The following is an 18,322-nucleotide window of genomic DNA, read 5'->3' as shown; positions in this document are numbered from 1 at the left end:
TGCCTCCTAGATGAAACCCCTAGTCACTGAGCATACATAGTGATTTATGAATTTACTATATCTTTAATTTGAAGCGAAAATAGAAGTAGCTAATAGGAACTTGTTGTGAAATCATGAGCCACCAATGAGTAGTATAGTATACCAATTAGTTGATTTTTGGAAAATATAAAAGCTTTCAATGTATAAGCCAAGGTGTGCTAGGTTTGTGGAGTTTCCACCTAGCACCCATCTCTGCACAGATGCAAAATAAATATCTCAGCTCTGTGTGGATCGGTTCTTTGCACACCGGTAAAGAACCCAGATTTGGGACAACAGTTTTGCAATAATGGGGGGAAATAGTCCAATCAGCTAAATATGAAGTGGAGGATCAAGGAACATCTGATAAATCACAGTCATTTGTAGATCTGAATAGCTACTAGCACTAAATAAGCCTGCAAAATAATAACTTCCTAGTCTTTTCTAAAACATCTAACTAAACCAGAATGTATCTGTTGACTAAGTACAGAAGTTACTAAAGTGAACACTTCAAAAACAATATTAACTGGAAAGTAGCTTTGTGCAAGGCCTGTTATTAGAGCAAGACAGTGCCTAATGCATCAGAAAAACTGTTAAATCCTTAGTAGGATTTGTAATCGTAGAGAGGGAAAGGTGTATTTTATGACTAATAATGTTAATATTGTGGTACTAATTTTTTTGGCCTCAGTAGTGATAAACCAACACTTTATAATGTGTCAGTAAGTACAGCAGACATGCACTAAAAAGCTGAATAGGCAGTCTGTAATTTGATGGAATGGCTCATGATTGCTTACAACATTAAAATATTTGAATAGGCTTTCACTCCCAAAGAAGATATAAACTCTTTGAGACCTGTCATGAGATACAATTATTAAATAATTATGTGCATACCGGAAGCTGACCTCTGCTTCATTTACTGTATCAACGTGCACCGCTGCTTACGAGCAACATATTAACATTTTTCATAACATTAACATATTTCAAATAGAACAGGCTTCTGACTCAGAAGCAGCTCCCGGAACTGCACTGGCAGAAGCACTAAGCAGCGTAGGGAGGTCCTGCATCTTCTTGACTGCCAGATTATTCATTTCGGACACCATACCAGCTCTTCTTTCCCCTCTCAGCACAGTTCTGCCAGCAAGTATTTGAATTTAGTAATTCTGTAATGTTGCTGTATTATTCGAGCTGTTGCTTTTTTGTTCTGAGGGACCAGGAAATAACTGTGTGCTCTATTCCTCATCAGACAAAACAGTACTTGTTTCTATGGGAGAGGTGAGAATTAGCCTCTCACAGCATTCAGTATCTGATTTACTACTCTGGTGCTGCTGACTGATTTCATTAGAGATGAAATTATGTAACTAAAAAAGAAACAGAACCTGTGTTTTGTTTTTTAATTTTAAAACATAAATGTTTCTTTGATCTTCCCTCCTTTCAGTGCTTGTCTCTACTGATTCACTGCAGGGATTATCTGTTTTCCTAACGAAGTCTATGAGATAATCCCACAGAAGACTATCACTATACCATGCAAATGTTTTTAGTAACCTTCTCTAGAAAGCTGTGTCAAATTATGTTGTGTGATTATTCAAGGTATTGTATGAGTTATCATTTTCTTTTAGAGCAAGTTAGGAGCTAGAAAGAATCCTTGATGATTAGAGGAGTCGTTGGTCAAACCAAGAATTTCTTCATTTTGGGATTATTAGAAAAGCATTCTTCTTTGCTTTAAAATAAATAGATCCAAGCAAAACCTCGTTAGAAGTTTCCAGAGTTTGCTAGGATTTTGCAGAACAAACTGTCCTATTTTCAACACCTTTTCGTTTTTCTTCTGATTTAACTACAAATTATTGGAACATTAGAAAGATTGGCAACACCCTAAAGGTGATGTAAGGCCTCAAATACTGCTTCAGCAGCACAAAATCTGAAGATAGTTGCACTGAATTTATGAATTTTGGTTTGGTTTTCAGGTTTGTATACAGGAAAACCTTGACCATTTATGAAATATCTTAATATTTCATTTAGTTGCTGACTGAAACACATAGCATAATTTAGTTCAAAACTGTAAAATTTGCTGCTGTGCGCATGCCGTTACCTTACAGCCAGTCCTCTTCCCCGAACAAATAATGGCCTTGCTATCATAGAGCACTATCAATGCCAAAGTCTTGGTACAAATAACTGAGAAATATCTCTTGCTCTCTGTTTCAACAATGAATAGAATCTCCCCTACAGCAAATATGGTATTTTATTCACGTGATTAGTATGAAGTCAGCTGATTTCTCTTTTTCTTTGGACAGTTGCCCGGAATCTTGCACTGGCATGGTATTAGAGACTCGCACTGTAAATTGCACAAGGGTATCGTGAACAACTCAACAGTTGTTGCTCTGGCTTCAGTATCTCAGTGTGTTTACAGTTAAGTATTCTGTTCCTCTGAATATTCGAAAATACTGTTAATCCAAGAGTAACTTTTACCTCTCACATTAGATACACTTACAGGGTTTGTTGAAGGTTCAAGGAATTGTTTAAATTTTGAGGAGATACCTTCTCTAATCTGGGCTATTAAATACATAACTAAGAGTGTCACCTTTTAATTAATTTGTAAAAGATTATTTCCTGTTTTGGCCCAGAAACAATTTCTGTGGAATTTTTTTGGCTGTACAGACCTGAATTGTTGTAGTTGGCAGCTTTCTATTAACAGGTGAGAAGCCGCAGCATTTACTTGATGGATCAGGATAGTGTCTTTTAGTTGGGTGATATGTAGCAATACGTTCTCAGTAGAGATCAGGTTCTGCCATCAGTAAGAAATGGGTAACCAGAAGATATGTCAAAGCTGAAGAGGTTTGGGCCCTAAATATAAATGGAGATTTTAAAAAAACCAAACAACTTGGATGAAGGGTCAATACAGACTTATGTCTAAAAAGATAAAAAATAATTTTTGAGTACCTCGAGTATAAATACCCATTATGGCACTGTAACTGCTTTTGATTCTAAAAAGTGCAGTAGTGTCTGTATTCTTTTCAGTTAGGAAAAAGTCAAGAAAACATTACACATTTTTCTGAAATAGCTTATTTTCTCCTCTGTATTCACTGTATGGCTTTAGGTCTTATTTAAGTTGTGCTGTAGGAATCTGTAGTGTGGTTACCTGGGAGACAAAAAGCTCTGCAATTATTAATGAGTTTACTTCAGTATCTTTCTCTGTTGAGACTGTGCAGTGGTCACTTAGAAATAGCCAAAACAAAAGCAGACCAAAGCAAAGCCATCAGCTCTCTTCCAGCTTGGGGTACGTTGCTTCCCAGTGCTTGGCTGCAGATTTCTTAGTGTGCTTAGCTTTATGTATCTTTTGATATGTTCAAAGCTTCAGTCATTCTTAGCTGCAGTTCTTGGTACTTGTTACTTCTGCAAATTATTACTCAATTTGGGAACTCCAAAAATAAGGAACTTGGGCTGTTTGGACACCTGTCAAAAGTTTGGTTTAAGTGACCTAACAGATCTGCTGCATTAAGCAGCAGGATCCATTTCCCAGGATCCATTTCCCAGGGTGCTAGTCTTCTGATTTCACCACAAGAGGTTCTTGGGGTCCCTTCTCTCCTTTGCTATATGAATTTAATAGGCCTATTATACACTTACACAAGTATCCCATACCTTTCCTGACTCATCAGTCCTCTATAGGTTTTCTGAGGGGAAAAAAAAAGTAATCTAAACCTATTAAATAAAAAACTCTAAGGGTTATCAAACAGTTGAGAAAGTTCAACAGGAGACTAATATGAAAAATTGACTACTATTGTTTCTACTGTTTTCTCTGGAAAAGTAATAGTTGAAGTTGCTTATCAAATTGTAAGTTGCTTCTTCATTAGCTGTGCCTTTTTTTGTTGTTGTTGTTTGGGTTTTTTCTTTTTGCTAGTAATATCTACATAGGCTTGTTCAGATCCCTGAGGTGCTTGCTGCACAATTCTTCAAACACTGCTTTCACTGGCAATGTCTACTTCATCTTTTGTTGTGGAGGCTGTGGTTAAGCAGCTTTTGTTGTATTTGCTTGCATTTGTTGGTCTTATTTATTCTAAGCTGGTGTCAAGAGGGTGGTAAAGGCAATAACTTTCTCAGAAAAAAAGTAGAGTATAGACAAAACACTAAAAAGAGAAGTAAGAAAGGGTTCCTAATCTGGTGATGCAATGAAGTGGGAAACCTGTACCTATGGGTCTTAATTCTTTTGACCTGCAGATTTTTGTGAAGCAGACTCTGGTCCCTATTTCTACAGCATTCTTGTTTAATGGTATCTTTTTTTGATTTGTTAATATGTTTTTCTAGTTCACTGAATAGATTCAACTCCCTACAATTCATTGTACTCAGTCACAGAGAACCTGAAGGGGTGTCTGAAGAATTAAAATTCACAAAATTCATACTGTTTCTCTAGGCTTGAATCATACAAAGAGGTAGAGGTGCTCAGGATTGGTCTTTAGGTAGCTGGATCTCCCATATAAGCCACAGGAACATTAAGTGCCTTGGAACGGGGTCTGGCAGATTGACTGCACGTTTTTTACAAGATACACCAGGTGCTGCTGGTGATAACTCGCTCTATATGCAGTACACAGCTCTGAACCTCTCCTGGAGGTAGGGTCCTAACCTCTTTTGGCAAAACCAAAAGCAAGGTTCATGTCAGTGGCCTGTGAGCCCCTTTTACAGTGGAGTCTGTGCTTGGAAAGAGACCACAATTTCCTCTGTTGCCTGGAAGGTGACAGCCTCAACCTCCCAGCTTAGAAGAGGAGGAACCTCTGGGCTGTACTAGAGGCTTCCACAGCTGTTCCTGTGGAAGCTGTTCTGCCTGACTCCCCAAATTGGGGATGAAGCATTGTTTCTCCTGTGAATGGGCCTGAATTCACAATCCACACATCTTTAAAATCTATAAATAATCACCAATAAAAATTATTGAAATAAACCTTGGAAGAAGGGCAAGGGCCCAAACCTGTCTGTTTCTCAGAGAATGCACCAACTCTTTGGCTTTCATCCTTCATGCAGGGTAGAGCAGCTTCAGCAGAAGAGTTTGAGAGTTCCACTTCTCTGTGGCAGAGCAGCCCAGAGACTACACTGCAGGACTATAGAAACATGGACCTAAAGTTCCTGGAAAAAAAAAAGGCGTTGTGACTGTGTCTATGGTATCACATTCACTCTGCAGTTACAGGATTAATAGCACAACTACTGGAAATGAAAGTCATGGTAAGTGCTGGTTTATTCATGTGGCTAAAGGTAGAGCTACGGTGTCTGATGTGGATTTTAGTATTTTTTTTGTGTCTAGTGTGTGTTTTAGTTGACAAAAATCAGAAATGCTCTAGGGAAGCCCCTAAAATACATGGTTTCTTCAACCGTCAGTGTAGTATTTTTGCCCAGTTTTTTTGCCTCTATCATTCTGAAACTTGACACAGGCTGTGATTTTGCAAACATCCTTTTCCTTGTTGGTTTGGGTTTGAATTTGTATTCTGTTTCCCATTCTTGCTTGATTTTATTTCAGTGTAAGGGGAATTACAGTTTCTTTTGTCACATTCTCCAGTGCACCAGTATACATAGGGGGTTTTTGCCACATTTTCCAATGTACCAGTGTACTGGACTAATTATATGAAGTCCAGTAGTGGTGACACAAAGGCTATGAATTGCTTTTCTTTTCTTTATTTTACTTTTTTTAAATTGCACTGAGCTATAGATAAGTAACAATTCCTTCTGTTAACAAGGTGAGTACTGTTGTGCTCTGTCTGTCCCAAAACTACTGCTAAGAGAACTGTGCATTTGTGGTGCTTAAAAGACTTCTTGAAAACCAAGGGAAGAAATAAGAGCTTTTCTCAGTGTCTGTTCCTCCGTCCGTCGGCCAGGCGGCAGTGAGGTGTTGGTGCAGGTCTCGGTGCTCACGGCGTGCTCGCAGAGCGTGCAGCTGCAGCCAACTGCTAGTGAAAACACTTCAAGCTCCATCCTTGGCTTCCTGGTGAAATACCTTGTGCTAGTAAAAATAGTTTAACAAGAGAACAGCATTCTTATAAATCAGCACTGCTGTAGCAAAATATTGCTAAACCAGCAATATTTTGTTACTTTTCAGTTGTTTCAGTATTTTTTTCCCTGGGAAGTTCCAGCACGTACCGTAGCATGATCATTCTAGTGCCAGTGAAAGTAATGAATCACTGGGATTCCGGTGAGGAAGAAAGTAGTGGAATTCATAGTTTAAATATGGGCCTATCAACACAAAGATGGTTCAGAAAATATTTGATACATTGCTGTGGAAAACAGCTTCATGTCTCTGTCTTCATATAGCTACCTAATTCTCTACAGAGACCTTTGTGGTAGCTGTGTCCTCTTGGCACAAGAACAAATCTGGACCACACAGGTTAGTCTGGCAAATTGATGTTGTTTATGTTATTACTTATGTTACTAAGCTAAAAATGTGAGGGCTATGAGTTTTTAAACTCCAGTAGTTTAAAGAAACAAAAGAATCCTATTGAATGTTTGTGGCAAACTGGCAGCAAACTTAGATATCCCAGCCTAATAAAAGTAGAGACCAAGGTAATTTCTGCAGGAACGCTTTTTAAGTTAGTTTATCAGGATTTTGCAAAGCAGTTGCCTAAACAGGTCTTTCGTTCAGCCTGCCTTGCTCTGTGAGCCTTCTGAGAATGCTTGTCCAAAGTTCTGTGAGATTCTCAACAACCACAAATATTTGAGGCCCTAATCTCTCTTCGCACCTACTAGATTGGAAATTCTCAACCTTTTAAGTTCCTAAACTCACTTGAGAAAATTATGTTCTGGGGAAGCTGCCAGTATGACCAGCAGCATTGTAGTGCGTTACCTTGGACTCTATGCCGTGTCTCACCTGCAGTCCTGCACTACTGAGGTTCATCATAGTATTTGGGAAGCAATATATAGCATGCTGAAAGACTTCAATGCATCAGTGGAAGCACAGCTAGTTTCTGAGGTGAGGAAGCAGGGAAAAGATTTCATCAGACAGTTTTAAAAACAAGCTCTGGGAAAAAAAACAAAACTCCGCAATTTAAAAGACAGACCTTCTATGTTCAAAACATCTTCCGTAATATCACATCCTAACTTTCCTACAGGAAGTCATTTTCATAATAGACATAAGATATTTTACATTAAGAGCTGTAAACCTTGGCACAATTACTTAGGAAATACTGTGTGAGTGCATATGCACGACAAAAGTTACAACATCGGTAACCAAAGACTCCATTCTAAGATTTACCTGAAGTAAGTTCCTGCAGTCCATCTTTGCAAAATGTAACAAAGTTAGGGGACAGGCTGGTAGTTAGATACTTACTGAGGGCAGCATTCTCTAATGGTCATGGACATTGCTGCAAAGTTTCTATTGATTTCAGTAGATAGTGTATTATGAATTAACTGTGCTTTCTTGAAAATTCCTTTCATGTTGTCTGAGCTGTTGGCTCTATCTTTGAGCTCTGATTTTCCACTCTGCTGGTGTATGTGGCCTCTCTGGCCATAAATCGGATTCAATACCAGAATTTTTGTTTGAGATTCCTTCTATCCAGGCTGAATAGCTTTGACATGCTGCTGGTTGAGCAATTTTTCATAGATTGGAAAGTCTATTTAACGAGTTTCCCAACTTTCTGATTGCAGTGACTCAAGCCTGTATAATATAGGCATCAGCATTTCATTACTCTGCTTCCCAGATGAATGTATGTATTCAACTGCACGGCTTCCCTTCCTGTTGTATTCAACTGCACGGTTTCCCTTCCTGTTCTAAGGAATCTCTTTAGCTGACACACAGCTTACATAAATAAGAGTGACGTTCCATAGCAGCTGTCTGTATGTTCAAGGATCATCATGGTAGTCTTCCTCTCAAAGTCGAAAGGAAAACACATGCCTTAGCTATAGACAGTGCTAAACAATAGCAACATAAGAAGCAGCAAATAGTAAAAATGTACAGCCTGATTTAGTTCTCTTTTTCACACACATTGTTTGTGCTATGATACATTTTAAAGGGGAAAGTTAGTTAAAAAGGAGAACTTGTGCTTTTGATTTCTCTGCATTGAGAGGAAGTGTCACTTCTAAGTAAATATGATGTTGCCCAAAGTCTACAGCTAATTTTGAAATCCAAATAGTCTTAGTAAAATCTTAGCAATTAATTTCACTGTTTTTCCTAGGGACAGTGAAGCAGCTGAAAGAGTACCAATGTAGGCCAGGTTACATCCTTCAGTACCTGGCATCTGGGTATGTCATGAGCCTTAGCAGATTTTATCTAGTGTCAAGATACTAAGATGTTTTTATTATTATTATTTATACAAATGCAAAAACAAAAGCAGGAATAGAAATCACATTTCATTATTTTCTCAAAATTACCAATTAGGACTGTAGCAGCACTGGAACTTGGATTAAGTTTTGAAAGCTTAAGCCCCTGTAGTCCCCTTTCCCTTATTTGGCCTTAGCCAAATCAGTTGGAGGTCAAAGGCAGAATACTGCTAGCACACTATTGCTTGGCATGTTTGCCTGTAACCCAGAAAAAGCTGGGGACAGCTGTATAGAAACCACACTTCCTCCCAGATCATAGAATCATAGAATCATTCAGGTTGGAAAAGACCCTTGGGATCATCGAGTCCAACCATCTTCCCTATTCTACAAAGTTTTTCCCTACACCACATCCCCCAACACCACATCTAAACGACTCTTAAACTCATCCAAGGATGGTGACTCAACCACCTCCCTGGGCAGCCTGTTCCAGTGTCTGATCACTCTTACTGTGAAGAACTTCTTCCTAATGTCTAGTCTAAACCTACCCTGTTGCAACTTGAAGCCATTCCCTCTTGTTCTATTGCTATTTGCTTGTGAGAAGAGACCAGCACCAACCTCTCTACAATGTCCTTTCAAGTAGTTATAGAGAGTGATGAGGTCTCCCCTCAGTCTCCTCTTCCTCAAACTAAACAGTCCGAGCTCCCTCAATCGTTCGTCGTATGACTTATGCTCCAGGCCCTTCACCAGCTTCGTTGCCCTCCTCTGCACTCGCTCCAGCACCTCGATATCTCTCTTGTATTGAGGTGCCCAAAACTGAACACAATACTCTAGGTGTGGCCTCACCAGCGCTGAGTACAGGGGGACAATCACCTCCCTATGTCTGCTGGTCACACTATTTCTAATACAAGCCAGGATGCCATTGGCTTTCTTGGCCACCTGAGCACACTGCTGGCTCGTATTCAGCTGCTTGTCAATCAGAACCCCCAAGTCCTTTTCCGCCAGGCAGCTTTCCAGCCACACTTCCCCAAGCTTGTAGCGATGCATGGGGTTGTTGTGGCCCAAGTGCAGGACCTGGCAGTTGGTCTTGTTGAAGTTCATACCATTAATGTTGGCCCATTGATCCAACCTATCTAGGTCTCTCTGTAGAGCCTCCCTGTCCTCATGCAGATCAACACTCCCGCTTAACTTGGTATCATCTGCAAACTTACAGATGATGCATTCTACATCAGATGATGATCTTGAGATCATTTTTGAAAATTCCTCAGGAATCCTTAAAACGTGGGAAGAGTAAAACAGGAATCAACTCGAAATCTTTATATCTTAACACTTACGCAAAGGCAATCCTACTTTTGATTGGTCTCAAATCCAGACATAACAGAAGAAAAAATATTGTATTTGGTTGAAAAGCCTGTAATCTTCTAGTCATGGTGAACTTTGCCTGGGCACATTTGCAGATGGAAATTGCTTAAGGTGTGAAGCACTTGCTGAAAATCTGCTTTTCTCCTGCTTAAGTGGCAATCATGATGATTTATCACAATGTATTTGCTCACTTTCTTGTCTGCTTCTGAAGGGAACTATCCTATGGAGAGGAGTTCTTTGCCCACAAAAAGAAATCTGCCTTTGCCACATTATTATATCCCCTCAAAGTCAAACACACTTATGCCCTGGGGCACTGAGCAAGGCTTTCTGTATCTGGCTTTTCCAGAGGTAAGGTGCAGCTCATTGAGTTGCAGAGACTGGTTGAGGATTACAGTTTAAATCAAGTTTCTTCTTTTAATACGCAGCTTCTCATGTGGCTTGAACTCTCCACCTCCCATCAAGAAGGAGACTTCTTAGTCAGGATAACTGCTGCCTAGAGGGGCCTTGAATGTGACTGGTGATGCTGAGAATTGTTTCTGAAAACCTTCAAAAATAACAGGCAAATAATGGAGACAATACTTTTTTTTTTTAATCTGTTGCACCCATTCAAGAGGACACTGATTGCAGGAGAAGCTGAGATTGAGACTGTCTCTCTTCCCCAAGCTGTGGTAAACTCAGTCAAATTTGCCATGATAGCAGGCAGTTCCCAACTTTCTGCAAGGCAAACCCCCAGCTGCCTTTAGCATGTGTTCTGCTCCACAGTGTGGTAAAGTACAAGTGAAGGCATCTTATTCAGTGCAGTTTTATGTTAATAAAACGATGGGAAACAGTCTTTTTCATGTAATAGCCCTGGAACAATGCTACTCTGAATCAGCTGGCGCTTATTCCTACTCATACTTCAGCAAAACTAATGTTGTCTCTTCTGTTTTGAATCAATGTAGGTAGCAACTTTAAAGGAAAATACATTTAAAAGAGAAATTCTGAGTGAGATAAGAATATGCATGAAAGATCCAAGGGATTTACTCTTCCATAAGGAAAATAAATTAATGTACTTTTCTCAGTTGCCAGTTATATAATTACAGTAAAACTTGTTACCCACCTGCACTGCAAGTCAAAATAATACTATTGGATAACGAGAGCTTATTTTTCCAGTGTTTCGCATTCACGTCCTGATATTGAACATAAACATCAGAAAAAGCAGAAAATTCTTGTTATTCTACAAAGATATGATGGATCTTAACCAGAATTTACAGTAGTGTACTTAAAAGTTTTTATAAGGATTTATCAAGTTCCTCTCAGTGCTTTACTTCTTACTAGGTGAAGTTATTGCTCCGCTTTCCAATGTGTCCAATGGTGAAAAGAAATCACGACGCTATTCAAGGCAGTAAAACCTAGTAGGAAATAAAGAGAAAAATAAGAATTTATTCACAACCTAATCTCTAAGTTTACATTGGATTCTTCATGTTATAAACCTGTCCCTCTTGCAGAGGATGTGTTTTGTGCTCAAGCTTTTGGTACTGTTCTGATTCAGCAATAACTTGCTGAGCCCACTAATGGGCCCATACTCCTTGGCCAGGAGGCAAAGACCCACCTATATCAATCCTTCTTTAATGGGACAAACATTTCTTTAAAATTATTTTTTCAGATGACCATGTTGCTGATTGGAAACTTGTGTTTTATGAATACTTGGAAGAATTCTGCTGTTGTGTCATTTCATCAAGAAGTTATTTGTTATTGGAAATGTTATTTAAAGGCTTAATCAAATGAGGAAATACCTCTGCTATTGCAGGCCAAATTCTCTTAACTTTTTATTTCACTTCATCTTTTTGATGCTGACTGAGTGAATTTTTTTAATTCTGTTGGAACAGTTCAGATTTTGCTCAGACCTCCTTCAAACGTCTTCAGATGCAGGTATGAATCTCTTTAAGGAGATCCTGCCTAGAGTAAGGAATATTCTTTCAACTGCTACAGCTTCTGATGACCACGCATTGCTTAACCTCATGCTGAAGGAAGATGTGATATCCAAGGAGTACCATCAAGCCTTGCTCCATGAAAAAGACAGAGAGGACCTTGCAAGGAAGATATCTCTGACCTTTATGGAAAAATGGGACCTGTATGTGAACACTTTGGTTCCCCTCTGTTGTGTAAACCTCTGTGGCAGTAAGCCTCAAAACATGACAGATAATGAGCCAACAGGAAGCAAGTACATTTCTGGTAAATCAGCTTTTTTTTTAATGTTTTGCTTTGTTAAAGATTTACTTTTGTTTGTTGCATTTTGAGATTGCATTGTGGCATAGTGCAAAGTACATCAGTGGAGAGCAGGTGGGGAAGAGAAGAGAGCAGAATGTAATGCAAGAGCAGCTAAAAAGAGATCTAACATTTAGAGTAGCTACGGGATATCCATTTTCATAGCCAGGCCATAATAAAATTTGTTCTTTGCTACCTTTTGCAGAACCAGAAATGCAAAGCAGATAAAGAGACCATGATAAGGTCAGTTTTTCTGAACAGATATACTAACCATTGATAGTCTGAGAGTATTTGTTCACGGTCCATGCTGGAAATCTCTTATCTTTTTCAATCATATATGAGAGGAATGCTCTCCACTTTAAATTCCAGATGTCTATAAGCAGCAAAATTGCACTGTCTATAAGACACTGCTGCAGATTTAAGGAGGGGATGTGGCTAATGACTTAGGAGGCTGGATTCAAGAGTTTTGAAGTTTTTAGTGGGCAGCAGGAGACATAAAAATCCAGACACCTGATAATCCTGAGGCAGTAAACTCACTTTTTAGTCTTACCCACCAGAGGATTACTGTATGTGTTGGAGAACAGGCATAGCTCTGAGACAATCCTAGCATTGTCCGTTCTATGTAAAATGACAGAACCCCAGCTTAAATTATAGAATTCAGAATTACTTTTATAAAAGCAAGCAACTGTAAAAGGAGAGTAAAAGAACCCTTAGTGGAATATTGGGGTAGTCCTGTAAAAGTATTGGACATCACTTCTCAAGGCATGGATGAAAGTACAAGAGGAAATGCTGGGAGAAAAAAAGGAGGTTGTAGCGATGGGAGGTCGGTCTCTTCTCCCAAGTAACAAACGATAGGACAAGAGGAAATGTCCTCAAGTTGCCCCAGAGGAGGTTTAGATTGGATATTAGGAAAAAATTCTACAACAAAAGGGTTATCAAACACTGGAACAGGCTACCCCGGGAAGCGGAATGTCTATCCCTGGAGGTATTTAAAAGATGGGCAGACGTGGTCCTTAGCGACATGGTTTAGTGATGGTTTTGTCAGTGTTACGTTGATGGTTGGACTCAATGATCTGAAAGGTCTCTTCCAACCTGGACAATTCTATGATTCTGTGATTCTAAGACAGTTTATGAGCAGGCAAAATACTGACCTGGAAGATTTTAGCTCTATTATTACACACGTTCAAATTACTGCCAAGAATTCATATTTTAAATGTAGAGTATCATAGGAAGTGGCCTAGTGTCACTTATGCTAGTAGCATATATAGTCTGATTTCTACTTTTAATTAAATCCCTGGTGCTTGAAAAGATATCTGCTCCTTCTCATTTTTGTAGTGGTAGCACCTAAAATCTCCATTCAAAGATCTTGATCCTGTCATGCCTGGCTATGTATCTCTGTCACAAAGCCTGTGTTTGAGACATGACAGGGGGAAGCTGAAGTGCATCAGAAGAAGGACTAGTTTTCATCCATCACATGTTCAACTATTTGTCACTGTTCTCTAGATTTTATAGTAAAGATGGGCTTAAAAAAAGTGGTTTCAAAGATACTAATTCACCAGGAAATGACTCAAATTGTGTTAGAGACTTCAGTTTCCTTTGAAGCAAATGTTTTCCTGACTTTCTTTTTGAAATTTGTTAGTTTTTCAGCCTTATGTTCAGTCATTGTTTCACACTGAAGAAGCCTTGCAAAGAGAACTCGGGTCAGGAACGGATTGGTATCAGCAGGTTTCTCACTAACTACTTAATAGTTCTGCAACTTGTTCTTCTACCACAAAACAGATCTTTACAATTTTTGGACAAAAGTGTCCCAGCTTTCCCCCTCTTGCAAAGTGCTCTATTGACATCTGTTTTGCAGTGCTTCCGAAACTAATCAATATGGTCTGTTCCCTCCTTTCACAGTAGGGCAGCGTATCAGCAAACATTGACGCAAAGAAGCTGATGGTCACCTGAGAAGCTTAGGCAGTTCTCGGCTGTCTCACAGCCTCTTGTTTTCCAGTCTGCTTTTCCCTATGTTTCTAAGACCATCTTTATAGATCAGTCCACTAGATGAACCAGTACTCTGATTTGCTCCAGCAATTCCTTTCTGCTGTTTCTAAGCAGCTATGAGTGTCGTACAAAAAGCGGACAACGAGTCTTTGCCGTAGTTGCGAAGTGGAATCACAGTAAACAGCTGAACTCAATTTTGTTCCCCCAGCTTTCATTCTTGAAGTATATAAATTGCCTCATGGGCTCACAGCCTCAGAAGCTGGTAAAGAAATCTGCCTGCAGGGCTTGCAAAGGAGATTTTAACTTGTGAGGTTGTGCTGCACATCAGAACAGGGCTAATAAATAACCCTCTTAACTGTTGTAGGGATTTCCCATGCAGTGTCTCCTATCAAAATAGAGCACTAAAATGCAGAATCTGTATTTGTGCAGATTTCCATTAGTTTCTGCTGTGAATGCTGTTATACTGAGATGTTGCTTTTCTTCTAATGTGTGTAGAGGAATTCCAAGAACACAGCTGCCTGGCTAGTTAGAGAGCCTGAAGAGGCTATAGGTCTGCGTTGCAGGCTGGGCCCTGCATCTCTGTAAATACTGGGAGCGAATCAGCCACTCCCAGAAAGCAAACCTGCTGCCATGTGCAGAAGCCATTTGTTACTGAGCAGCTGAGTAAACACTTGCCTCACTGAAGCAGCAAGTGCTGGATGTCATTGACTTCATCAAATCCCGCTTCCTTCCTTTCCCCTTCAGACTCTGGTGGAACTTCTGTTATAAGCTATAGCCAATGCAATAATACTACCTTGAGAACATATTCTCTTTCATAATTTCTAATTTGTGTAGGTCTATGCATGATAAAAAATAGAAAAATAGGCAGATGAGCTTGCAGAACCACGCAGAATCAACTACAGGCATCGTGACAGGAACACTCATGAATGAAATTGGTTTTCAAAAGGTTGTTTGTCTTGCGCCAGGTAGGTGCTGGCAGGATAAGCGATGATTAGATGAATAAACGTTCTGTCAGAAGCAAACCGTGAACAATGTGTGTAAGACAGACATTGTTTATGAGCTTCTGTTTTGTAGAACATCCTACTTGTCATTTTGGGCCAATGGCAAGAAATGCAGGCACAAGATACCACACTAATTTTGTATTGGTGGAGTCTGTGAACATGTGAAAGAAATACTTTCACTTCCGTTACACCAAATGGAGATGCAAGGTAAGAGCGTCTGCTTGCTGCTAGCTTTATTTTTGCTGATGGACTGTATAACAGCTTGACTTCAGGACAGATTTGAACTGGAATGAAAAAGAAGAGGTAGATTTCTGGGGAGCATCAGAAATTGTTACCGCCGGTTCTCATCCAATTTCGGTTTCAACCGAATAAATCAGTCTGTTCCTAACTAGTGAAAAGTGCAAGCTCTTCTTAGCAGTGACAAGTGACCAGTAAAGGTAACACTGCTCGTTATACAGGGGTTGCTAGAAGGGAGGTTCCTGTTCATTTTCCTCTTTGGAATTCCCCCTGAGCTTTTAACTTTTCTACTGTGACTGGGCTGGCTCATTTCCTCCTTTCTAGTATCACTTTCTATAAGCCCTGGGTAGTGATAGCAGCTTTACTCGCTTTTTGGTACTGAATCCAGAGTGAAAGAGCAGGAATTGTCCAGTTAACTAAGGTCAGTTTTTCCTCAACTCTTGAATGCGTTGCTTTTGTCATGGTTAATTCATCTTATCCTACCTTCTGTAGATAGTGGTCACTACAGTGTGTCAGTATCGGGACTTGCTTGAAATATTAGTAGGATAAAGTCGGAATGTGGGTGAAATTTTGGGTAATTTTTAGCAATCTTGTATTGCGGCTAGCCCTGTTACTTGCTCAAAATGTTGCTATAGTTTGTTTCAGACTTGGCTAAGAACGTACTTGTTTTTTGAACAAATCTGGCACCTTTAGAAAGTGAAACTGAGGACCATTGGAAGAAACTGGCTTATTTCCAGTTTTTTCACAGATCTGGAAAGACAACCTAGAGCTTTACTTTCCTGTTTAGGAGTACAGAGATTCTGTCTTGAAAAGACTCTCTAGGTGCAAATGTGCTTTTTCTACCAAAAAAGTTTATAGGGAAGGTGTCTGTTGTGCTGCTTTATTTTATCTTACTGCTGGGATGGGAGATCTGGGCACAGCTGTGACACACGAGGTGATATGGGATATGAAAAAGCAAATTCTGCTCTCAAATCGCAATTCTGACACCTGCGGGACAGTATGTTATTAGTCTGCCTGACGTCAGCTGTCTCCAACATAAGGCGAGTGACATTACTTTTATCTGTTGTGTTGGTCACTGTGCAGCTAAGTTCATTGAAAGGCAGAAGCTGCTTTTACCTGATATTTAATTTTTTCCTAACTTCTTTAAATTCATCTCTAAGAGAGACAAAGGAGAATGTCACAGGATATAGAGCAACTTTTTTTTTTTTTTTCCTCCAGCATCATCTCTGTTCTTCATTTTTAGACTATAAAGCCCATGTAAAGTAACACATCACTCTATCGGCAAAATAAAGACTGTAGAAGTAGTATCTTTTGTTAAAGCGGGTAATACAACAGGAAAAGTTAAACTGGCTTTCAGATGCATAAGCCTTTCACAGATATGAACTAGAAACTAAAACCTTCAAAGCTTAAGTATAAATTGAGCATCATTACTTGCAGTTTACAAATAATCAGGCCATCTCTGAAAGGAAAATCTGTTTAGTACCTGAGGAGCAGAGGAATTTTTAGTGATGGATTTGGGGACAGGAAAGGGAGACAGGTGACTGTAGCATGGAGGAGACTTCATCCCTCCTCACTGCTGGCTTGCTCACCTTCCAGAGAACATCGCCCCAAAACACTGCCTGCAGCAAACACCAGGAAACATCCCTGCCTTCTAGTGCTTGTATGGTACACAGTGACATAACCTTTGGGGGGGACACAGAAGAAGAGAGAAGGCTTTCTGAAGTTGTTTAAAAAAAAAAACTGGTACTGAGCTTTGAGCTCACAGTACCAGTGTTTCACTGGACTCCTTATTTCGAGTTTGATATAACCTGGGTTTTGTCAGCTTGTGTCACTCAGATTCCTGTGTAGCACTTAATGGGTCTGGGGGGTTGCAAGAAAATAACATTTCTTCAGCAATCTTTGTGTTTAATTTTTCAACCTCCTGTCTTGACAGCAGTCCCGCTTTCTTATTTTTCTGTTATTTAAGACTTGGAACTGTAATGTTATATTATCCTCCGGTTAAGAAATGTGTGATTTGCATGGCACTGCTACTCTTTTCTATGAATTATCCTCAGCTTCCTAAACTGGGACAAAAATTAAATTGCAAGGGGGTTTCCTCTGTTCCTGAAATGACTTTATTTTCTTAACCTCTATACTGATGTGGGAGATTATTTTATTACTTGTCAGTGCAGATGTCAACACAGTTTGGGGAAGGAAGCCCTGTAACAAATCTCCTCAGAAACATCCACCTTATTTTTGGAGTAAATGCTATGTTATTGTCTGTATACTCCTCCTCTTTTCTCTTAGATACCATTTGATTTTAGTTGGTAGCAGACTTAATTGCCTGGAGTCTTTAACATGTCGATCCTTTAAAATATAAGACATAGTTAAACCAAATTAATGGGGCCAAATGATAAATCACAACCACTCCCCCTATCTTTAGAAATCTAAAAGGCCTCATCTAACTCTTAAGGCTTCTATGTGATTTAAGCAAACACCTGCTGCTTCTTGAACTGGATTCTTTGTCCTGGTATGGTGATGTTCACAATTTCTTTTATTACTTTTCCAGTGTTTTTAATTCATATGGTTTCATTTGAACTCTAAAAGAGCACTGAGTGAAACACTGAGAGTCTTAGAAGTGGATCATATTTTTGTGCTGTATATGCAGAACACAGCGCTAAAACAAATGCACCCCAAGTAGAACCTTTGCTGTAGCAGGTGTGCACTGAATCATTGCAGAGGTAATACAAGGGGAACACAGGTCTACTGAATATAGCAATGCAGCTGGAGCAAATAGGCTGCTGGAGAAAGGAGCTGTTATTTAAAGATTTAAAGAAAAAAATCTGTCTTAACCGGTACCCACACAGCTAAGGATTGAACTTTCTGAATGGCATGGAGATATATTCGGAAGTACGTCCTGTCTATCCCCTGCAAAGGGAGTGCAGGATCTCTGGGGACTTCAGTTCTTTGTCTCGCAGGTCTGTGTGGGGTCTGTCTTCCTCCCACTGAGAGCTGGCACTAGCATTCACATCCCTAACACAGAAATTATTATGAAATATTTTAGTCCTCTGATCTGAAAATGTGCCAAACACCGATTTTGGCAGCATTGTATGAGACCCCAAAGGAAATGTATTATCAGTAAACTAAGCTAAAATCATGTATGAAACAACAGAGAAAGTGCTGAGCCCTATAGAGCTTATTCATCTTTGGTCTCAGACAGGGGACTGCTGGGATGCTGTGAGAAAAAAGGGGAAGCCCTGGGAAAGGAATTGCTG

The 18,322-nt window shown here is 39.6% G+C and overlaps 1 protein-coding gene across 1 annotated transcript in view; it reads left to right on the top strand.

The window, feature by feature from the left end:
• Positions 1 to 11,459: 11,459 nt before the first annotated feature.
• The window catches only part of CIITA (class II major histocompatibility complex transactivator), a 30,564-nt gene continuing 23,701 nt past the window's right edge, over positions 11,460 to 18,322 (top strand). Inside the window, exon 1 of the mRNA XM_074158457.1 lies at positions 11,460 to 11,811. Within this exon, the coding sequence (XP_074014558.1) occupies positions 11,511 to 11,811 (301 nt within the window). The 5' untranslated portion in view covers positions 11,460 to 11,510. The remainder of the gene's footprint in view (positions 11,812 to 18,322) is intronic.

The sequence above is a fragment of the Numenius arquata genome, chromosome 14, assembly GCF_964106895.1.
Source record: "Numenius arquata chromosome 14, bNumArq3.hap1.1, whole genome shotgun sequence".
Taxonomy (NCBI): Eukaryota; Metazoa; Chordata; class Aves; order Charadriiformes; family Scolopacidae; genus Numenius; species Numenius arquata.
Note: the sequence above shows the minus strand (reverse complement) of the source record. Positions and strands in the feature narration are given on the sequence as shown.